Source organism: Clarias gariepinus, chromosome 18, assembly GCF_024256425.1.
Source record: "Clarias gariepinus isolate MV-2021 ecotype Netherlands chromosome 18, CGAR_prim_01v2, whole genome shotgun sequence".
Lineage (NCBI taxonomy): Eukaryota > Metazoa > Chordata > Actinopteri > Siluriformes > Clariidae > Clarias > Clarias gariepinus.
In genome coordinates, this window is record NC_071117.1 from 6820702 (window position 1) to 6845147 (window position 24446).

The 24446-nt window shown below is 37.2% G+C and overlaps 1 protein-coding gene across 1 annotated transcript; it reads left to right on the forward strand.

Moving 5' to 3' along the window:
* Positions 1-22159: 22159 nt before the first annotated feature.
* Positions 22160-24441, forward strand: LOC128506816 (zinc finger protein 750-like). The gene is made up of 2 exons (XM_053477410.1): positions 22160-23421; positions 23537-24441. Exons 1-2 carry the CDS (start codon positions 22196-22198, stop codon positions 23715-23717), a joined length of 1407 nt encoding a protein of 468 aa, XP_053333385.1. The 5' UTR covers positions 22160-22195; the 3' UTR covers positions 23718-24441.
* Positions 24442-24446: the final 5 nt, after the last annotated feature.

Sequence of the window (24446 nt, forward strand, 5' to 3'; positions counted from 1 at the left end):
TCAGTGCTCTCTCTGTCTTTTTCAGGGCACTCTTTGTGTACTGGGTCAGATGGTCTTCACACAGGGCTATCCCTTCTTGTGCCTGCTTAAATGCTTTGTCAATGGATCTTTTATCACTGATTCTCTTTTCAGTTACACGGAAAGTCTCATGGCAACTTCTACTTCTGTATGTCTGTTCTTTACTCTTTGTATGTCTTTGATCGCTGCGTCTTGGGGCGCTCATCCGGCCTTGTCTTTCTGCTCGTTTCACTGGATCTTCTCTGGGTTCAATGTACATAAACCCCTGTACTTTTCTTCTTACTGCTTTGCCTTGAACTTCTTCAGTCACTTCGTCTTTTTCCTCAGACCCTGCTTCATCCTTATCTGAATCGGACCAGTTGGATGACGCTGGTGATGGGTAGGGCGTCCAGGAATCTGCGAGTGGTTCTTCTTCTTCTTCAGCTTTTTCTAGGTCCTCCTCGTCTTCTATTTCCTTTTCCTTCGTGAGGGGCCTTTCTTGTTCCCTCTTTCCTTTGTCAGGCTTGGGGTGCCGTGTAGGTTTGAGCATTTGGGTTTTCTTCAGGAATTGCTCACTTCGTTTCTCCATTCGCTCTAGCTCTTCTTTTCTTGATAGCATGTAAGAATCTCTTATCTTTTTACCACTCTGTCCTTTCTCTCTTTCTATGTGGTGTCTGAGGGTTGTCGCTTCCTGCTTTTTACCTTCAGCTTGTTGATCGTCCCATTCGGGGTTGTATGGCGTCAGTTCAGGATCGCATGGTGTCAGTTCAGGGTTGCATGGCGTCAGTTCAGGGTTACATGGCGTCAGTTCAGGGTTGCATGATGCTATTTGAATATGTCCTGTCACTTGTCCTTTAAAGTCCCATGTTCCTTCGTTATTTTCCGTTAGTGTTGGGTACATTCCCCTAGCCCTCCGTTGCATGTGTTCCTCAGTGTATGGTGGTGGTCTTTCTTCATCTATACTTATTTCCTTTCTCTTTTCCTCACATGCTTCTTCTTCTTTACCTGTTTTTACTTCCTGTCCTTTTTCTTCAGTTGGCTTTGCCTTTTCTTTTTCCTTCTTTTATAAACCATTCGATGATGTCTAACTTGCCTTGTCTAATGCTTGCATGTCTAATGCTCCAGTTTCATTCTTTCCTTACTGCCTTTTCCTTTAGTAGTATGTCTGAGCATTTCTTTGACTTCATTGCAATGTTCTTCATTGAAGGTTCCCTCTTTAGGCCATTGCAGCTCTCCTGTTGTCCCGTCATGCCATTTTGTCATGCATTTTCTGATGTACTTTTCCTCTTCTCTGTGTTTTGCTATAATTATATCTGCTGGAGTTACTGGCTTTGGCCAGGCGCTCTTTCTGTAGTGGAACATCCTCTCCATCACACTCTTTTGTTCCTGTTTATGTGTTAAATGCTTGTGTTTCTTTTCTCTCTTATTCACTACCGTTCGTCTGTTGTGTACCCTGTGGTTGTTGCTGTAGATCTTAAATGCTTGCTTTTCTTTTAAATGTTCTCTGAGCATTAATCATCCACTGCTTGTCAAGGGTCTGAAAAATTATTCGTCCGTTGGGGCCAACTGAGAGTAAAATCACTGGTATTATTATTAATCCACCACTCACGACACAGCACTAGCGGACCAGCTTCAGCTTCTATCAATCTATACCTTCTTACTGTTCGTTCGTTTGGTTTCTCGTCTAGGCGTAACACGTCCCAACTTGGATGTGTGCGTAGCAGCGAAATGAGTGGAGTAAGACTGGGGGGTCCGCCTATTCCTTTTAATTCTAATGTACCGTTTATTACCTTTAAACAAATTTCTCTGGGCACTAATCCGATGAAGGACATTTCTTCATTTTAAAATAGGATGTAAGGACTATAGTGTGTGTGTTATATGTGTTGACGTCAGTTTTTAGTACGTCAGGTATAAGCGAGTGCCTAAGCATCCACTCACCCTTACTATCCTTTATTCTAAAAAGTAAATCCTTTCCTGTATTATTCAGCAACCATCGGTATATTTCGTTTTGATGTATTTCCGGTATCCTAAATATTTGGTCACATTTAGTTAATACTCCCTCTTCACTTATTTGTTCATCCCAATTTATCTCTCTACAATTATTTGTCATAAGTTTTATCTGTTCCCTTATGATCTATTGCGGATGTGCCACATCCGCCAATATCTGATTTATTGCTTTAACTGTTTATTTATTTATTTATTTTATTTTTATTTTTTTATTTCTTCCTATTACTTGTTTATGTATGTATATTTATATATGCTTTCTTTTACTTCATACACACAGGCTCTATATATCTAGGTGTTAACACACACATATAACATACACATATAACATATATAACATATACACAGAAAATGTACACTCCAAGTTACACACAATACAAGCGCTTTTGGTGAGTTTTACACGTTTGAGTACTCCAAATCACTTCAATACTTATCAACAGTTCATCACACAACTGGGCCCAGAACACAAATACCACCTGTAGGAATTTCAGATATCTCTTATCTCCTCGTTCCTAGCAATTCCTTATACACATGGGCTCTAGCCCTAGGACACGAGATCGTACAGTAATCACCTACAGGACTTTTTCACAATACCACCTGTTCAGCTCCGCGTCTTAGAAACACCTCACTTTTCAATGAGTTCTATACTTAGCGGCTTATTACAGGACTTTCCACCTGCCACGTCTGAGGATTTGCTACCGTCCTCTACCTAGTGAACCGCAGGACTTTTAAATCATCTGGGTCCAGCCCCACCTGTTGGCGATTCCTCGTGTACGAGGTCTAGCCCCAACACGGTGGCGTTACCTCAGATATCTTATACCATATATCAAAACAGACCATCTGGGTCCAGCCCCACTTGTTGGCGATTCCTTATATACGGGCTCTATCCCCAACACAGTGGCGTTACCTCAGATATACCAAACAGAACGTGCGTGCACCACAAATATAAAATAACCTTTTGAGATCTCCTATTGTTTTGTTACTTCATCCAGTCTTTTATATTAACACAAATACAGTACTTATTTTGTCAATATCAGCAACATTCAACAACATGTGTTCAATATACCTTAGAAGTTGCTCCCTCTAGCTGGAAACACGCATACTAACAGACCATGAACTTCTAATGCAGAAATTTGACAAAACAGGTTTTCTGCTTACCTTCTCTATGTTGGCCAAAGTCGATGGTCTGTCAGCCTGCGGTGGTCCCAGGTCCCCAGAGGGGCCGCCCCTCAACGGCAATCGCAGTCGGGGTCACCAATAAATGTGGGAGATAATTCTTCCACCTGTTGATGTTGCTGTTAGTTTAAAATATCAATCAGTTAACAAGTCATTAACAAAGAGAATTAAAGAAGAATTAAAGAAGTTTACGCCACGCAGAGCTGGATGAAGTAAGTCAGGCTTTTATTGCAGCAATAAGAACCCAGGTGAGCCGGATTAGCAATGCTTTAGATCAGATCACAAGCAATGCCAAAATCAGACTACTTTCTCAGTCAAAATCATGCTCCTTTTATACAGTTTCTGAGAGGGGAGATCTCCAGTCTCCTCCCCTGTACCTTCACCTTGTTTGACTGCATCAGAATTTTTATTCCATTATAATTCAGTTTATATCAATTAATATTTCCATTATAATTACATTTCGTTATTTTTGACTCCTCCCTGCACTTATCTGACTCCTCCCTGCGCTTATCTGACCCCTCCTACGTTTATTAATTTCCCATTATAAATCGTTTTCTTTAATATTTATTTTCTATTATCTTTTCACTTTTCGTATCTTTTTTTATAAAAAATATAGGGTGGTGCTTGTTGTCAAGGCTTTTTCTCGTTTTTCTTTGGTTTGTTCTTCATTTTTTAAGAGACCAGCCATGGGTAAGCATCTCCTTTGCACTATTTTACTTATTTGCCTTATTTTACCTGTTTCAATGTTTCTCATGTATTTTGTTCTATTTTATAGCTAACCGCGACTTCTCCATTGATGATTTTATCCCTTCGGATGATTCGGACAGCCAAGGCAGTCCAGATCGTGTTCCTTCTGAGGACTACAACCCGACTGAACCTGTTATGGATCAGGCCTCTGTGAGTCCTGTCCGAGCTGATTCTGAGTTGTCTGGCTCTTTGATGCATTATCTACGTGACAAAGGATTTACCTATGTTAAGAATTGGTGATTCCAAACCTGGTCTTTCTAAAAGACGGCGTTTGGATTTTGAGAGTCCTCACTGTTCTTTTCAGCCAGTAAGGCCAGAGTCTAGTACTCCGGCTCCATCTGTCAGAAAGCCTAGATGGTATGCAAGTATTGGTACCCAAACTGATTTTAAAGTGTCTGTTAGTACACAGACTAACGAGACAGCTACTGTTGGTACTCAAACAGATTTTCCTCAAGCACCTGTTCCTCTGTTAAATCGTGGCATTTCTGCTTTTATTCCTCTTACTGACCTTCCTATTGGAGTTGTTTAAGCTCAAAGAAGGTCTGATATGTAACTTTATTTTTGTTGATGCTTCACCCTAGCCCCTTATGTTTTTGTATTATACGTTGGGCTTTTATACTCTGTATTTTTATATTATTACCATGTAGATACACATTTTTATCCTGTATCTACTCTTATTAAACTGTATTATTCACAAGACTGGCTCTGTGTCTCTGATTTTTCCCTGCTCTTTGTTTGTTCGTACCAGCCTGTGCCCGTGGTGCCTTGCACATATGTTTTAGGGAAATTCCTGCTCCTTTTAAGTTTGGTTTCGAGGACATAATTTATTACATAGGTTACTCCTCACTAGCTTCTCTCATTGTTCTGTTTTTTCTATGACCTGGTCTTTGCGGTTTTTCTATGTTTTCTCTCATTACTTTGGTTTCTGTTTATCTGCATGGGCAGTTTTTAGGTATTTCCCAAGCTCCTGGTACCACTGTTTCTGACTTGCTCCTGTCCTGTCTTTCTGCTATAAGGGCATACTTACAGGCCTTTTATATTTCTGCCTGCACAAATATGTATTAATTAAAACATGCTTACATGAATATAAGTTGATTAAAACATGCATACGTATTTGATTAAAATATGCTTACAAGGACTTTGTGTGCTCTCGTTTAAATTTTTTGTTTATATTACAAAGTGTTTAAGCGGACCTGGCATGAATGCTTGGTCACATTAACAGGAGTGTGGTAACATTAATTGTAAGATGGCGGGCAAGTTGTTCGTGATGTAGAACCTGGGCGGGCAAGTTGTTCGCGATGTAGAAAGTGGGCGGACATTATGCAAATATGTTACGGAGTGACGTGGATCCGTAAAAGAGTAAAAATAGATTTGCTAACGACTCGTTTAGGTGAATGTGAGCCGATTTTTTTAATAGACAAAAACTCTACTGTCAGCGTCACAGATAGTGCAGATATTATATGTTCACATACAGCTACATGACACACTGCATAAAAGAAAATATTTAAAAAAGCATAATAGGACCTCTTTAAGAAGTACATATGCACCACATATACAGTAAAACTCCTCATGTGTTGTATAGGCTGGTATGAAAAGGCAATGTGTTCAGTGGGGCTGATGTGTTGGCTAGACTGACGTGGTTCAGCTTGTGTTGTTTAAAATGAAGTGAAAGTGTTAAACTTCTAATTAAGTTCATATTAATCAAAATCAATAGTTGCTTAAATTGTAATTCTGTAGATTTTTTTGCACTCATATTGATAATCTTTTTTTATTACATTTTATTATGCAAAGAAAAAAAGGAATGTGATCTAACAAAGGTAAAGCGCGAATACTAACCATATATCCTGTGTACAGTATATTGCTTCTAAAAAATATGAAGTAAACATTTTTTGAGTATTTTAAAATAAAATTGATTGATTGTGTTGAATTAAAAACTACAAAATCTAGCGGGTCCACCAGACCCGGAACACTGTCTGAGTAACAAAAATATGAACACCACACAAGGCTTAAACTGTCAAATGTGTGCACTGTGATTTATCTTTTCCCCAATATACTCTCACAATTTATGACCATAAGTGAAAATAAGGACTTAGCGATTGATCAGTAAACACAGAACAGAATTTGATTGTACTGGAGCTTTTACTGTTTGTGTAGGAAAGCTAACTTCACCCAGTCTATTCATGCTATTTTAGATTTGTTTTTGTCTCTCAGGGAAAAGATATTTTATGTTTGCAAAGATAGTTTGCATTGCAAATGAGTCTATTGTGTCAAAGAGGGTTCATCACCTGCTTTTCTCTAAGATTCTGCTCATACACATCATACACGTTGTAAAGAAAAAAAAAAATAAAAATATTAATGCGACATGAGGCTTACATATGTTTCAGTTCAGTGCATATATAGTTCAGTACACAGTGAAATAAGCAACGTTCCTCCAGGACCAAGGTGCAACATAACTTACCAACATAAATTAACAAAGCTACTGTAACTAAGACAAAAACTAATTAGCTGACTTGGTAAGACAACAGCATAAATTTAAAAAGTTAGCTAAGAACTATACAAAAAGATAAAAAAGACAGATAAGAGACAGCATGAAGTGCACATGCAAATGTGCAAACAAGAGGAACAACATGACATAATGCAATACTGTGACACAATTCTGAGACGAGACAGTGATGCAGATGCTCAGGATGCTCTCGAGAGTCCCGCTATAGAAACTGTTGAGAATCGGTGGTGGAAATCCCATGTCCTATTGCATAATCAGTGCGAATATAATCACAACTATTTGTTGCCAATCAGCACAGTGTGTGCTGTAAAGTCTCTCTCATTCCATAGTGTACATTACTAAGCCTGACTCCTGATCAACTGATACATTGCATGTCCAACACATTTGGATTTGATTTAACTTTTGGATTTGTCTGCTACATTCAGTGAAATCCTGTCTATGATTGATATATAGAATAGGATATTTCGGCATTATTTATTATTTTATTTTTTGTTTGCTTGTTTCATTTATTCTTAAGCGGATGCAAACTTTTGAACTATTCTGTAGGATTATTTTGTAGTACCAGTGTTTACTAACATGGGCCCGGTTTCTCGATAATGCACACTAATCGCGAGCTAAGAAGACTCTTAAGATATCTCTTATGTAAAGTGATAACTTTTCTAAGTGTATTTCTCGAACTGTCTCTTAGGAGTCTTCTTAAGTCGCTGCCTCTTACATTTGACGTTACAAGGCGCTGTCTACAGTGAAGGTCCTGAATTAGCTGACATCGGTTGCTTAAGAATCGATTTTTGACTCCTTTTGCATGACAGTGTTAAGAAAGACACTTCACATTGTTCACATTGGCACGTTCTATGCAAATTAAACATGGCACTAAAATCTTTTAAAAATCTATCTATTTCGACAGGGGTTAACTTAACCAATCACCAAACTGTCGCTAATATTTTTATTCAACCTGTAGTGACAGTAAAACGAATCGAGTATACAATCATAGTTGATTGACAAACAGCTGACAACACTCTTCACCAGCTTCAGAAACAATGTGAAGCATGTCAGTGGTTGGGGTTGTATAGCGCACTTATGGAATGAATACGATGAGATGACAGAGTAGAGGTTTAATACCCCTACAGTATCTCACCTATGCGGTTTCATGCTGTGGCCGTAAGTACAGTTCATCATGATTCAGCGCGAGTTTTGGTGCCGTGGTTAAGTTTCTATTTTACCACGCAAAAAAAATTAAACATGTTTAACATGCGGAAGCTCGCGGACCTTGCAGATCTTCGCGGAACGTCGGGCGGGCACTAGAGGCGGGTCACGGTGCCTAATACCCCTATCTCACCTACAGTATGCGGCTTGACTCACGGTGAGATGCGATGTTCGGCACCGTGAGCTGCCGCGATTGAGAAACCTTTTTTTTTTTTTTTTAAATAGCGACCTCAGGGAAAATATGAAAAGGGCTGAAGTTTTGTCTAAAGGAAAAATTTCTTCAGTTTAGCACAACAACACGCTGTATCGCTGCCAAATAGTTTGGCACCTGTTTATTATTACAAGTGATTGCCAATTTTAATGCATTAGTCACATTATGAAATAGGCTAATTAAAAGTCACTCTATTAGTTCTGATATTAAATAAAATAAAATTCTTAAACAGGCCTACAGTATATTCCATCATTAATACGACTTTGATAACGTGCCATAATGTGCTTCCATACACCGCTGATTTATAAAGTCTGCTGCCTAGTGGGGGCGACTAGCGTCTTGAGCTGAAACTACGCTAAGAGTGAGTTAAGATTGGTCCAGACCAACCTTACAAACGTGTGACATTTCGGGAAATGCGCCATAATGTTAAGAGAGAGGTTAAGGTACAACTTAAGTACTTAACTACTTAGCGATAAGAATTTTTCGAGAAACCGGGCCATGTTCCATACCTAAAGATTGCAGTGAGATGCTGATGGATTCCTTGGTTCTTGATTTCCTCACCAGTCCAGACACCAGGCTTTCAGTGCCATCCAATACACCATTTCCAAGAAATATTACTTGGTTCAAATTATTTTCCACAATCTAGCCAATAACCAGAGTAGCATCTATGATATACACATTAAAATGCATTAAATTCACTATAAAGAATTAGCAACACCACATGAGTCTTACTTTCTCTGGAAGTGCCTGAGCTGTTTTGTCCTGAATTTGCTTCAGTAAGTCCAGTGCACACTCAACTGTTAAATCAACCTAGAGCACATATTACTGATATTTATCAAAAATGGAAATTCACCCAGAACACTTTTATCTTTGCCGCTACAATAATTTTTTGAAAGACAAAATAAATGTAACTTAAAACATCTAATTACATGTCAAATAGAGCATAACCTCAGCATATGTTAATCCCTTCCAAATGTGAGTTCTTAAGGCAAAAATCTGAATTGCAATACACATTTATCCATAAAAAAATTTAAATTCTGATAATCCGTTCCAATTTTCAACACTATAATCATGTTTTTGCATATAAAAACAATTGGAACATTTAGAAACAACATGCAAATAAAGTAAAATATAAAATAATAGATATTAAACAGATCTTAACATTAATTTAATTCCTCTTGACACTGGCTGCTTTCATGTGCTAACATTCTTGGGACCCATGGTGCTGTGTCTTTATGAAATCTTACATTAAAAAAAACAATAAAATAAAAAACTAATTTCATTTGGCTTTCCACTGATGCACCAAGTTTTGAACAGCTCTCAGACGGATGTGCAGTGTTTGGTTTGGTTCTGTTTGTATGGCAAAAATGCTTTGCATGCAAATTTTTGCTAAATTTCAGTTGTTAGGGAAAAAAACGTAATGGAAGGCATTAATACGCTGAGGTTTCCCTGTAAAATAATCTTTACTGGTTAAAAAAATTCTGTTGGCTGAAATATTTATAAAGATTACCATAACATTTGTATAGAATCCTAAAATAAAACAATTTAAAAAAAAAATCCTTGGTCACATTTTTCTTATTAGTGCGTTCTTACGGACAGTTGAAGCATACCTCATATTTGTCAGATATCGTGAGGCTCATATCTGAAAAAAAAGAAAAAACAGAGCAAGTTACCCAATTTTTTTGTCAAATAACTTGATTTACTGTATTGCATGAAGTTATACAATGTCCTGCTTGAATACATAATCAGTAATTCACATCTGTTATTATGCCTTAATTGTGTACTTACTTTGACATGTTATAAATGTTGTTAGTAACAAAACGGTGACTCCTGGAAACAGAATATAGTAATTGATGGTATTGCTTTACAGTGTTTGCTGGATAGGGTGGAATAGGTAACTATTATTAGATGTATTATTTATTGCTACTAAATATCATAAAATGTATGTAATAGGAACTAATCATAAAAAAATTAATAAAAAATCAGCATTCACACAGCATTCTTCATAATCAACATCACTACATTCTCACATACTTACGTTTCAGAAGAACCATTTTTTTCTCCTTTTACTGAGTAAACTCTCCACAGAGCATATGAACTTTACACAGCACGGACAATGATCTGGATCATCAATACCCTTTGTGTACAGTACATACATGTAAATCTTAATCATTTGCATTGGACCTGAAAGTCCTGGAAGACTCATTGTGGCACTTTCAAATGCAAATTTAATTTGTCACATACACAGTCATACACAGTCATACACCGTACGATATGCAGTGAAATGCTTTTTTACTAACATTATGTATTTAAATGATGTAACCTTGGGCAAAAAGAATTTCATTTTAGACATTCTGCTATTGTTCTTCTTTTCTAATTTGTATGCTTCCAAGAAATTGATACATTACTAGTTATATATTGCTGACCATATTAGGATGCTACATAGGATAAAAAAATATATATGTGGTGATATGCCTCTGTAACCTTATGTGTCTAATTGTATTAATAAGAGAGAAACTGGAAAAGAAATCACAACTTGGCAAAGACCTTGTCTCCTAACATGCAGACTTGATCAAATTTACATAGAGAGTAACTTCTCTCCTTCTACAGAGAACGGCACTTCTTCACAAGACCCTTCAAGCTCCTTAACATGTTTTATTCTCTATTTAACTGATCAGCTCCACCTTTTATAATGGAAGAACTAATCATGGATGAAAAAAAAATCTGCAAGACCTTTACTCTTATCTTTACTCCCATCCCAGCCTGTACACTGTAATCTCTGGACATATGTCTTTAACTGACACATTTTATAATCTACTAACAGAAAAGATCAGGTTTTTCAGTCCCACTAAATGCTAACTGGATACAATCTTTTCTACAAATCTACAGACCATCCCACAAGACCCCCTCCCCTTTATCACAATTATTATTATTTGTTCCATAACATCTAGTAATGCATTCAAGAGAGCAGGGGTTACTCCCATCCTAAATACATTTACTCTCATTGCAGCAACAACCAACATGAATGAAACTTCTCTTTTTTCATTCTAAAATCCTTGAATACACGGTTCACAATTAAGTTTCTCTCTGTTTATCGTATGAAACAAAAAGCCGCGCCACTGGCTGCGTCACTTCCGGGTTCTTATACTTGGCTGGGGCAACCTCATTGGTCCCCACGGAAATCGCGGTAGCGCTGGAAACCATGATTGACAGGTGCGATGTCCAGTCCCAAAGACCTGAAAGACATAGGCACCAAAATACGTGCGAAATGCCCGAAAATACTGCGGGATGTAACAGTATATCATAGAATAAACTTTAAATATTCTAACCAGTCTGGCTTCAAAGGACTGAATTTCGCAAAGACTGCCATTAGCCATTACAGAGAACTATCATCTGTCCCTAATAATTCAGCAGTGTTTGACATAGTCAACTACAAGACTGTCTTATCCATCTTTGCAAGTTTTGAAATTTGTGGCATGGCATTCCATTGGTTTGCTTTCTACCTAATAAGTTCAGTCATATGAGGTGACGTGAAGGGAATCCACATCTGATTCATGCAGACTCTACACAGGTGTCCCACAGAGCTCAATACTTGGTCCTCTTCTATTCTCCCTGCATACTCTATGTATACATATTTGCGCTTGGATCTTTTGGAAGTAACCACAGTACTCACAGAAACCCACCAAGCATGGGGAGAACATGCAAACACACAGACTTTTAGTTGGAATTGAACTCCTGACCCTAGAGGTGTGGGATCACAGTGCTGCCAAATGCCTAAATACAACTGGAGAAAATACACATACTGTATGTCTCTGACCAGTTCATTTGTTAAGCAGGTGAAATAGTTAGATTTGTATGACCTTGGTGTTTATGTTAATTGTTTTTGACGGATGTCATTGTATTGTGTGTGAAAGATCTATCACCTAAGATGCAAAGCAAATTTCTGAGCAATCAGGCAATTAATTATTGTGATGATAGTGTTGTTGTATCATGTTATAGTATTTTAGATAATTTCAAGTCAATTCTTAAATTTCTAGAAAAGTAGTTGCATACGCAAATACATAAAACCATTATCATTAACAACAATCAAGTTTTAGAATAACTTCAAACGATATGTAAGCATTTCAGACAGAGACTGTAATTTAATAATTAATAGATAATAGTAACATGGCATGAGCTAAACTGTGTTAAACTGTGCTACAGCAATGTGTTTCAGTGACACCTTTGGGTGTTTCGATGGCTCTGATTTGATGTGCAGTAAACAGTGAACATCCTCAACTAATCTCAGATTTTTTAGAAAAGATAGGAAGTGTAACTAACCAAACCTCGGTTACACAAACAAACCACTGCTCTACTACAGAAGCTTACTTTACTTGTATAAATGCATTAAAATTCTCTATACAGTATATGATCAACAATACCAAATAAATCTCACTTCCTGTCGTCGCTCCTTAGTTGCTCTTTTTTGAAACTGCTTTGGCAGATATAGGTCACACTCCACTGTTAAGTGGATCAGGACCACCTGAGCAATGACTTCTGAAGGCAATACAGAAGGAGGCTGAAATACAGTCATGTTCAAAAGTTTGTGCCAAATTTTATTAGGCAAATACAACCCCAGACAAACAATACCATGTCATATCATTTTTAGTATTTATTTAACAAAAAAGGCAATCTTGTGTATGTAAGGAAATGCTCTAACTTTAACTTTTAAACCTAGTCCTGATTTCTTCTGGTTATTTTTAAGATGCAACTTCACAAGAGTTTAAGTGATTTCTGACCGAGCTCATCCAGGAAATCCTGTGAAATTGAGGGTTTAACACAATCCTTCCAGGTTTTAATATTGTTTTGGACAGCTCTGACTCTAACTCCAACTGCAGCTGTTTCGCATTACTTACTCAGAAAACATCTTTCAAAATGGTTGTTTAAGGAATGAGAAGCTTCTTACTTCATCAGTTAGCATTGAAGGAATTGTTGCAGTTAAAACACATTAATAATTTAATCTAAATGGCACTTTATTATTGGCCAAGCAGAGAAGGTGTCAAGTAAAGGTTAATATAAAAACCTGTTTATTTTGTATTCTCATTTTGTTTGGACATTTAAATGTTACACTGTAAAAAGTCCAAATAGATAAATGTTAAATGGATTAATACTGTATTGTTGGCCCACCATCTTACAGTGGGATTTGTTGAGACAACAGTGTTGTGTTCAGTTCAATTCAGTTTATTTCAGTTCAACACTGAAAAAGGTGTAGGCTAAAGCGTTGCTTATTATGCCTACCCTTTATACATCAACAAATGATGAGCGACACTTTACAGTAAATTACAAAAAATATTGTCTCAACAAATATTGTCACTTGTGCACATAAACAAAACATGTTAAAATTAATTATTCTTTCACTCAAGAAAAGAAGAGAAATTAGGAAGAGAAAATAATCATATCTATTTCATGTCATATATTTACTAAAAACCTTATCTTTAAACATTTTTTTAAAACTATGAAGTGAATAACATAATTTTAATTCCTTATCACATTTATTCCATAAATTAACCACCTTTAACGAAAATACATTAATTCTTTAAATTTGTTCTGGCCCTTATTTTAAACATAAACATTCCTCTTAGGCACTACTGGCTGACTTTTATTTTGAACAGCCTCTGAACACAGCTGGGAAGTAAATTATTATAAGCTTTATACATTATTTGTGCAGTATACAAATCAACTAGATCCACGAATTTCAAAACTTTTATTAAAGTAGTTTTTAAAATCTGTAATTTAACTTTTACGTAAGTAAGTTTTGTTTGAAGTATTGTAATTCGCTACATTTTAAATCATATTCGCTACAGAGTAAAACAAATGAATGGAAATGCTAAAATAATAATAATAAAATATATATATATATATATATATATATATATATATATATATATATATAAATGCTTCGTTGCGCTCGCGTGTGTGTATCATGTCTTGGTCGCGCGCCGCTCCAGACTCCACTCCAGGTTTTCTGACTGTCCCCACATCGGCATCTACCTGACCTTCCACACGGTCGCTGCCGCCCTGAGAGTGACGTCATCGACTAGCGCGACCATAAACCGGAGAGAGACGCGGGAAAGAGATTGTGATTTTGGCGGTTTGATATTTGGTTGTGTATTCTGGTTTTGACTTTTTGCCTCCTATTGACTTTGTTTATCGCTTTGTCCCTTTGGTTTGGTTGGTCTTTGTATATATTTGTAGATAATTTAATTGTATGTTTGTGCACTCACTAGTAGTAGGGGCGTGGCTGCCATGTATTTTGGGAAGAGGGAATTTATTCACTGTTTTTGGTTTAGGGAGTCCTGTTTGTGTGTGTGTGTGTTTTTTTTTGTTGTTTTTTTTGCAGGTAATCTAGCTACTAAATATAAATACCATTTTGTTTATTTTGGCCTGGGTCCACCCTGAATCTGATTCTCCTCCAGGGGGGTATTCAAGAAAGCTTGGTTAACTTATCATTTGGTTAATCTTAACCTCTGGGTTGATTAACCCCAAACCCGCATACCATGAGTATGTCGGTTCCAAAACACCCGATAAGCGTAAGTTTAATCAACCCTCTACTGGTTACCCAGAGTTAGTGCGCGTGCACGGTGCATTTATAAAGACATTTTCAATAGATCACCGATTTCACGATGGAAAATGGAAAAGCGAAGTGAAAAAAAGAAAGAGGCGTACTTCACAGAGGTTTTAATGCTCCCATATGAGGGATTTAAGCCAATAATAATGAAATAAAGCAATACGGCTGCATTGGCTAAAGAAAGAGAGTTGGCATGGCAAAAAATAACACACAGATTAAATGCGTGAGTGTATTAAATTGCAAATTTAATATCGCCTCCCCTTTTATTATAATGCAAAATAATTAAACTTCCCTTCCGCATCCTTTTGGCTGTTAAATGAAAGCATTTACTTTTCCTGCCATTCATTTCTTTAGGTTAAAATACCAATGTATATTGACTAGGAATTTATGGTTTCTTATTTAATAAAGTGTAATCCTTCTGGAGCCAGAAGCCAAGTGAAAATCAAACACAAAAACGTTCTGCAAAAAGGAAATATTTGATTACACGATCACTGAACTATTTATTTAACATGATTTAGTATATTCTTTCTGTCATGGAGCTAATAGACAGAAGGCTGAAGCCCGTCTAACCTTTTTACATTAGAGTAACAAACTGTCATTGTTCTTTCACAGTACATACCTGGGGATTTACCCACGGATGAAGGTCCTTTAACCTCAATACACAATCTAATCAGTGTAAGAATTTGTGTGCAGTTGTCCATATTTTAATTTTATTGTCTGACTAAATTTTATTTATTTAATTATTATTAATAAAAAAATCCTAGTTTCCTTCCTAGTTGCCAGCAAAGGAGCTGTATAAGGTCCATCTTCAAAAACAAATAGGAAAAAATGACATGGAGATGGACCTTAAATGGAAGAGAAAAGGCTATCCATTAAAAAAGCAACACTAGAAATTTAATTACTGGAGCATCACCTTAAGGTGAGAACTTGTGCGTATATTAATCTGTTGCATGTTAAAAGTGTTGTGTATATAAAGCAATGTCATTTAAAAACACCTTTTGTTTCATTTTACTTTCATTGTTTTTCAGGAAATAAAGAAATGAACAGCAGACCAGTGCAAACAATTTAATAAAAGTAATTTTGACAAATCCTGTCTTCCATCACTTTCATGTTGTGTGCAAAAATCTGTAGAGGTTCCTCTGGGCCATCTTCTTCAATACAAGGAACGTGGCTCTCTCCTCTTATGGTGGCAATGTTGTGAAGCACAACACAAGCCACTATGATGTTGCATGACCTCTTTGGACTGACCCGGAGCCCACGCAGACACTGAAACACTTAGAGTATTATGGTAAACTGGTATGTTTGGATGCTGTCTTCCTCACTCACCATACCTAACTGCCATCTCTCCTCTTCTTCTCTTTCCCCCCCTCTTTCTTTTTCCTCTCTCCTCCTGTCCCCCCCTTTCACTCTTTCTCTCTCTCTCTGTCGAGCTACACATGTCGTTCCTGAGCTGCCAGTGATCCAGACTCCCTCTGCCCTCCGGACCTGTCTGACCCATCCTGGTGCCCCGCTTCTGGCTGAAGATCTCGTCACATGGATGCCCCGTGTGTCTCTCTGGGATGCGTCTGGTGTCTGGGAATGATTCTCTCTACCTAGAAAATGGTTCTGGCCTTGACTGGTGTTGGCAACTGTTTCTCTGGGGACTTGACAGTTCGATAGTTCATGACTGGAACTTCTTACAAGTCTACCTGGGTCTTCAATAACTACCTGGACTCCATATTAACATCAATTAACATCAGCTATTATAGCTGAACTGCCTCCCACCCTACACACTGTATAAATGCAGATCATTTACTGCTTTCTGTTTCACCCAAATGAGGATGGGTTCCCTGTTGAGTCTGGTTCCTCTCAAGGTTTCTTCCTCTTACCATCTCAGGGAGTTTTTCCTTGCCACTGTCGCCCTCGGCTTGCTCACCAGGGACAAACTGACCATTTTGATTCATACAAATTCACATTTCATACAAACCTAAATAATTCTTTTGACTATGTAAAGCTGCTTTGCGGCAATGAAAATTGCTAAAAGCGCTATACAAATAAAATTTAATTGAATTGAATTGAAACCTAGACTTGAGGATCCCTATGGTCATCTTCACCTTGGCCCGTGTTCAGCTGTGAGCCAGGTTAAAGCGTGTCTGTGGTCCAAGATCAGGTTCAGGGTAGGGTGTCATTAAATAGGGCAGACAAGGGTATCCTCTGTCCTCCAGCAAGTAACCATTGTACTGTCCTGTAATGATTCAAGTGTACAATACTAATATATATTAAAAAAATAATAATAATAAATAAAACATTGAATACAGCAAAACATACCCTGCTGAAATGTCTGGCATAATGATGACTTATGGAGAATTCTGGCATCATGCACAGATCCTGGCCATTTTGCATCATCATTAGTAATGATGTGAGTTGCCTCACATATTAAAAAAGTAATGAGTTTAATGATTTTAACAGGCAAAAAATTAAGCACACAAAATTAGGTTGTTACCTGTACATTGCTACTATGAATAAATTTCCTATTAACATCGTCTCCCTCATTTATTGAAGGAGCTTTAATAGGAATGTGTTTGCCATCAGTGCACCCAATTACATTTGGAAACCCTGAAATAGAAAGTCATATATGGAAGGATCAAGTGTGTGTTTGTGCAGGATGAATACATGTATACAGTAGATATAAATAGTATGACTACATAAATATGCGTCATCGATTTTACTATAAAGAACAAACCTGCCACTCTGTGGAATTCCTCTAATAACATGCACACTGTACACGTGTGTGTAAGAAGTGTTTAAGTGCCAGACATACAGTTGCCTTTCCCATATGCTCTGCATCGCCCACGTTGTACAAAAAATGCCCTGACGCAAAAAAAACGAAGTGCTATACAGAATGTTTTCTAAGCGCAGACCTGCAGTTTGTGACATTTGCAACATGCGGTTTCAAGAGATGTGTTAAGTAAATTAACGATTCCATTGAAAACCAATAACACTCTTTCAAATAATCATTAGGAAATGAAAAAACATCAATACGCGGTCTTATAACTAAACGGCGAAAAAACCTCGTATAATTTGTGCCTCCACGTCCACAGGATCATCATCAAAAGTGCGCGCCATGCTGAATAACTTTCTGAAACAAACTGACCCTGGAACATAACCTGCTACCGAGCAGGTTATCTTCAGAGAGTAAGTTGCTATGGTTACATACAGACCCAGAAAGTTACCTTCGTTTTTGGAACCGAAAGTTGAGGTTATCCACTAACTTACCCTAAAACTTATCTGGGTATGTCACATAACCTGCTTTCTGGAATACCCCCCTGTTGTGTGTGTGTGTATTATTATTATTTTCTTGTATATACAAACATCATTATATCATCAGTTAATAATTGGATCTAGTTCTTTCTGCCATATACCACTATTTACAGTTTAAAATAGAACCGTAAACCATTCTTTTGCTGTATGGCCCAACCCTAGACTGGGACGTAACACCTTATTTAAGTGACCACTTTGATTTTCAAGCACAAGAAAGACAACAGCTTTATTATGCAAAGGTGTTCCTTCAGTTAAAAACAACTAGTTTGAGATTTATATCTCAAAAGATTATATTAATCTTTTTTGAACTACGCTAGATTTTTATAAGGGTAACTTTACTTGTACTTCAGTAAAATTTCACTGAAGTAACAGTACTTGTACTTGAGTTTAAAGTTTTATTACTCTTTTCACCTCTGTGCGTTGCTTACCTTGAGCTGAGTGATGGAACCAGGATGCACTATGAGAAGAAGGTTACCCGGAGGAGGCAGTGTAATGCTCTGAGCGATGATGTTCTGGGAAACCTCAGGTACTGGCAATCATGTGTACTGTATGTTGCTTTGAGACTTATCACCTACCTAAACATCGTTTCTGACCGAGTTACACCACTTCATGAAGATGGTATTCCCTGATGGCAGTAGCAGTAAAAGAGTTCTGTTTGTATAGTAATATATGATTGTAAGTTCTAAAATGAGCTATGCTATACAAATGCTATGACATCACAACACAACTCCCAACCCAGTGAACCTTAATGATGCAGCACAAAAAAATTTATAAATAGTAAAAAGATGTACAAGTGTAGATGGTGTAATTCACCAAAAGGGGGCAGTATATACATATATATTTTACAGGGACACACACTAGATGTTTTGGCAATTGACCTCCTCTCCCACTGCTACTAGCCAAATATCTATAGGGATCAGTACCAAAGTAATTCTCTAGGGGCGATGCACCACAATGTAACACCATATCTACAACTGACTCAAAAACCTTGATGTTTCAAATCGCATAGTTATGTGCTGCTCTATATCATTACGCAGTACTAACACAGTTTGTGTACATTAAAAAATTAGTATTTGTATTATTTATTTTTTTTAAATAACAAATACAGTACATTTAAATTTAAGTTTTGATTTTTGGATTTGTAACAACAATGCCACTCACTGCAAAAAGAGTTTGTGTGTTGAACATGACTATGTATGAAATGTTTAGGCTCTGATGTGACCTCTAGTGGACAACATAACTAACACTTTGACACTCCAGATATACTGTACATACTGTAAGTAACAACAAAGAGTATGTGACCAGCACTGTTTCTGTACAGTAGCTGCTGCACCCATTCACTTCCATGGGGCGGATGTGATGTACATTTGTGCTTTATTCTGAAGTGAGTGTTGGTCACTCAATGAGACTTTGACATTACATCAAATGCAATGTAATAGTTTCCCTGTTCAACAAGATCCAACATAGAGAACCACTTTCTAAATGTATCAGATTTTTTGTGATCATTTAAAATGTTCACCAATCCTTGGAATAAGGCACATACAGTAAAGTGGGACTTTAAATATAGGAGCTAAAGATGTAGCAGAAATATAAATGTTATTTTTGGTTAAAATGGATATGACTTGCACAAACCAAGAAGAAACTTCTGAAATAAATTTTCGCAAATATATGCCATAATGACAGCACGATGGCTCAGTGGTCAGCACGGTGGTCTCATCTGTTGAAGGTTCGATTCTTGGCATGCTTGATAGGTTTCCTCAGAGTGCTCCGGGTTTCATCCTACAGTCCAAAGACAGGCAGATTAGGTTAATTGGCATTTCCTACTTGCTGATAGGGTGTGAGTGATTGTGTGTGTGTGCTTTTGATTGGCATTCCATCTAGGGTGTACCCCACAGTTCCAGGTGTATCCTGGAATAGGATCCAGGCCTCCAGCAATCTTGTATAAACATGGTTCCCAACCTGGGGTCCATGCCCACCTAAAGGGGGCATCAAAGATGAAAAGGGGTGCATAAGCCTTTGTCTGCGCTGAGATTACAATGGTACAGTACAATTAAAAATCTACATTGACAACTGGTTATAAAGATAAATTTATTATTTTGTTTCGTGTATATGGGCTGGGGTATATGAGTTGGTTGTTGATGTGTCTCTTTTTTTTTCTTTTTTTTTCTTTTTTGATGTGGTCACTTTGTTTAAACACAAGCAAGGTGGCTCCAAGGAAAAAAAATGTTGGGAACCATTGCTGCACAGGATAAGTGGTATAGAGAATGAATGAGTGAGAGTGAGGAAATAAAATTAACCTGCCTTTCTATAAATTTAAACCTAAATTTAAGAGAGTATATATCTTGAGGCTTTGTTTATGTGTGTGTATATACAAGTGTGTATGTTTGCACTTAGCTAGAGGCCCTGTTTATATCAGGTGTGTCCCCGTAGCCTAAGGGCTCTTCAAACCAACCCTAAACCACACCCCCATACTACAACACACACACACACGCAGGTAGACGGAGCCGGTTGTGCCGGTAGTGAGAGAGAAGGAGAATTTCAAGAGTGAGTCGGAAGCATTGCAGAGACAGAGGAGGTAGAAATCAGACCAAGATTTTTTTCCTTTCTGAAATATTATTACAATATTAAAATATATATATGGATTGACTGTTGTTTACTCTGAAGTGGTCTTCAATATCCCACCGGTAAGAATGGTTTAATATTACAACTTATATTATTATATTGATTATTCATCTTATTGTAAATAATTTGTATCCTTTTAAATCACATCAATAAAACATGACATGCCTTGAACTTATTAATATTCTATTCAATTTAAAAAATTTTTTTTGGAAGGAATGTTTTTTATAAGGGCATCTTCCATAGTTTTGGCTTATCACCTCTCTATTTGAAAGAAAAACACACTTTGTCCATTCTTAAACATACCTGATTTAACCATTAGACTATAACACCTTGGTTAAGATTCTAATTTAATAAACAAGAAAGTTTATTTCATAAATGCAGCTTTGTGACAGGACTGTATGTTCTTTAATAAACACGATAACAGGATACACATGTCAATACCTTGGAATGCAGGTGAGGTACAGCTGGTCTGTTTGTAATGCAAGGAATTACAATTCAATTCCAGTGCCTCATAATTATTATAATATTGTACAAAGACCAATCCTAAAAGTTTATATATATATATATATATATATATATATATATATATATATATATATATATAATATTATGAAATAGTATTGGATTATTGCACCCAAAACTGATCCTTAGCACTCAGCCCAGAGTTAGCTTAGCTAAGTTAAATTGCTATTGTTAGAGGTGTGACAGTAAGAATGTCTAGGGTATCTGGGACAACCTGAGTGACGACTTCTTGAGAAAGAGCGTGACAAGGTAGAGCAGTTGAGCTGGAATTGAGGATTTTGTAAGATAATATGAAGAAAGGACATCTAAATGGCATAGCTAGCGTAGTTCCAAAGTAGAAATCTATAAGGTAGTTAAATACTATTTATGATATAAAAATGTATTTTGGTTAAAGTTAAAGCTTTACATGTTGATTACCTCTGGGTTGAACCCACCCCTCTTAAATCATGGCAGTAGTTAGATTGTCAATTGTGCCTAGTGAATTTGTCCCCAGAATCTCACCCATGGTGTATTCCCAGATTTCACCCAATATTTCTGGGATAGATGCTAGTGCCCCAGGATAAAGCAGCTGAACACGAAGGAGTGAAAAAACTTTCTGCTTATTTTTTAAGCCCACAATGACTTGTTTTAGTGAATGCTAGCAACTAGATAGCTAGTGACTAGAAAGCTAGCGAAAGATCCTGTACTGTAAAACGGCTTTGGGCGGGTTTCATTTATGCAAACAACCCTCTTTGGATTGAAATCAAGGTGTCGAGTCTAGCAAAGCTCTCATTTTCATAACTGCTAGCACTCAAAGAGCAGGTTTCTATAGTCGCATTGTGTTGCTTCAGGGAACAGTTACCAGGACTAACTGTCAGTCCCTGTGGTTAAATTTTTTTTTTATTGTGCTAATTTTATTTAAATAAACATGCTGGATAAGGCCAGGTCCTACTTCATAAACATGGAGATATTATTTTAAAGTTTAATAAAGATCAGTAACATAATAAAATACTCTTTTATTTTTTCTCTTTATTTTAAAGAAACTAAAATACTGCTTAAGGATGGACTAGTGGCAGTTTAGCCCTACTAGGAATTGGAATCCAGCACCTTTTGATCACCTCTACGCTCTGACAAACCACTGGCTTAAGTCAGATTTTGTGGTCTGATGACTTTTATTCCCTAAGTAGACAGTTACACATGATATTCAAAAAGACATGATTTTAAAAAAGACTTTGTCACTCTAAAAAGCATATGCCTGTACAGTATATTGTATATACTGTACAAACAATACACCTATCCATTTTGTGGGTGCAGCACCATCAATATGATTGCCCTGCCTAAGGAATGGAAACCTAAGAAACCTCACTACGTCCCTCGACCTCTGGGTAAACCCTTCAAATACCACTGCTTTCAGTGCCCATTTACCTGCAATGAAAAATCTCACCTGTTCAACCACATGAAGTATGACTTGTGCAAGAACTCACTTTCACTAATTTCTAAGCAAGACAAGATTTCCTCAAAGACTGTTAACACAGCAACTTCTTCCACAGAGGTGCAGAGACACGTCACAGCCCAACTTACTGATGACCACAAAGTCAGAACAAATTATGAAGAGAGGAATAACACATCTGAAAGCAGGAGGTTACCTCAGATAGATACAGAGCTAAAAGGTATTGCTAATAAACTAATAGCTAAAGCATCATCAAGGACTGATGGACTGAAAACTGCAGCATCAAGCAACAATGAAAAACTAGATGCGACAATGCATACTTTTGACTTATATCAGAAAGACTTGACATCAACCATTGATCAACCATTAAAGTCCTTCCAGCATCATCTTCTCCCCATGTACAAACCTATTCCTGTTCATAATTCAGTCTTCATTGACTACAAAGCCCAAAAGCAAGCCAAAGGAACAGAACCTTTTCACCATGGCCTGGAATACACTTCTTATGGCTTCCAGTACAAATTATACCCTATACACTCTTCTTATGCATTATATCTTCATGACAATTACTGCCCTCAACTCCCTTTCACTTCACAATTTATTCCATATGCTGTGGATGATGTACCACATGACATCCACCCACTCCTACCAGGGCAATTACCTCCCATCCACTCTATCCCAACAATTCCCAATCACAATTTAGACCAGTCTTATAAATTCCACCATTCAAATCCCTCTCTTAGCATGCAGCACCCTCAAGAAATATGTTCTGATCCAAAAATAGACCAATCTATAATTGTAACCAGTAGTGTTGATCATGCAAGACCTAAAGAAGTCCATCTTGATCCATACTCCAGGGCTCAAAAAGAATTTTTACTCAGGCAGGACCCCGGGATCATATTGACCCAACAAAACAAAGTTCAAATGAGTCCCAAAACTGGCTGTTCTCCAACTGGGTCACCAGCTGGACCAAATGCAACAGATCACTCCCAGAAACCACCGGATGTACATGAGATAGTGCCTCCACATCTGGAAGAGTGTGACACAAAGACACTTTCAGCTGAAGATGGATGCAGACAAGGCAGCTCTACACACTGGAAGAGGTAAAATAAATAAATAAATACAGTTTATATTTGTTATACTTTAGTCACCAAGTAAAATATACAATTCATTTACTAACCCTTTTTCTTACTGTGTTTACCTTGTTATAATTGGTAGACAATCAAGACCAGAACAGGATGAAATGGCAGATGATGATGATGATGATGCAGCCCCGCTTAACCTTTCAAAGAAGGAGCAAGCTTTTGAGGGTTCTTTAAACCTATCTCTGAAATCCATATCTGGTGTGACTTTGCCCATATTAACCCATATTAAAAGTGAGATTAAAAATGTCACCTAGGAAATTGTGGATGCCGGTTCAGCGAAAGAAGAAAATAATGATTCCATAGATGAGAAAAAACAGACAGCTGCATTTGCCTTGTGTCAGCTGGCCCAGTGGCATTTATCAGAACAGACAGAAAGCTCAGAAACAAAAAGCTCACATTTCTGCAAGTACACAGAAAATAGTGCTAAAGAACATCAAATGAGCTCTGCTTCACTGCATAATAACTGCATATCTGGTAATCCAGCAGTCTTTCCTCAAAATGGAAATTTAACCCAAGAATCTGGTCAAACGGTTTTGTGTAGCAGTGAACCAATCAAGACAAATCCTTCTTCTGAATCCCCTGATCCAAAAACTGCCCTGGAGATTAACTGCTCCAAATCTCATCCTGAACATACAATGGTTTTTCCTTCTAAACTAAAAACCAAAAGTCAAGCAAAGACTGGGAGATGTGGAATACAAAACGTTAAGAGGAGCAGAGACTCAGTTTCTAGCGATCGTGTTCTAAGGAAAAGACGTCGCTGTTAATCGCTCTCGAAAGTTTAACACTGGAATGGAAGGCATTCAGAAACGATCGACAGCTAGACTTGATATTAATTGTGTACAGTATGGCTAAAATTATGAGCCTAAAAAGTACTAAAATTATGGGCCTCCAAGAAAACCAAACAAATAAACTTTAAAAATGTACAGTTAATAATACAATTTGTTAACTTTTGTTATTTTTTTATAATATAAAACTAATCTACC

Bases quoted from the DNA above. Each gene is read 5' to 3' on its own strand.
- LOC128506816 (XM_053477410.1), top strand. From the start codon at position 22,196: ATGATTGCCCTGCCTAAGGAATGGAAACCTAAGAAACCTCACTACGTC. The intron at 23,422-23,536 runs GTAAAATAAATA...TATAATTGGTAG, and splicing joins AGCTCTACACACTGGAAGAG to ACAATCAAGACCAGAACAGG.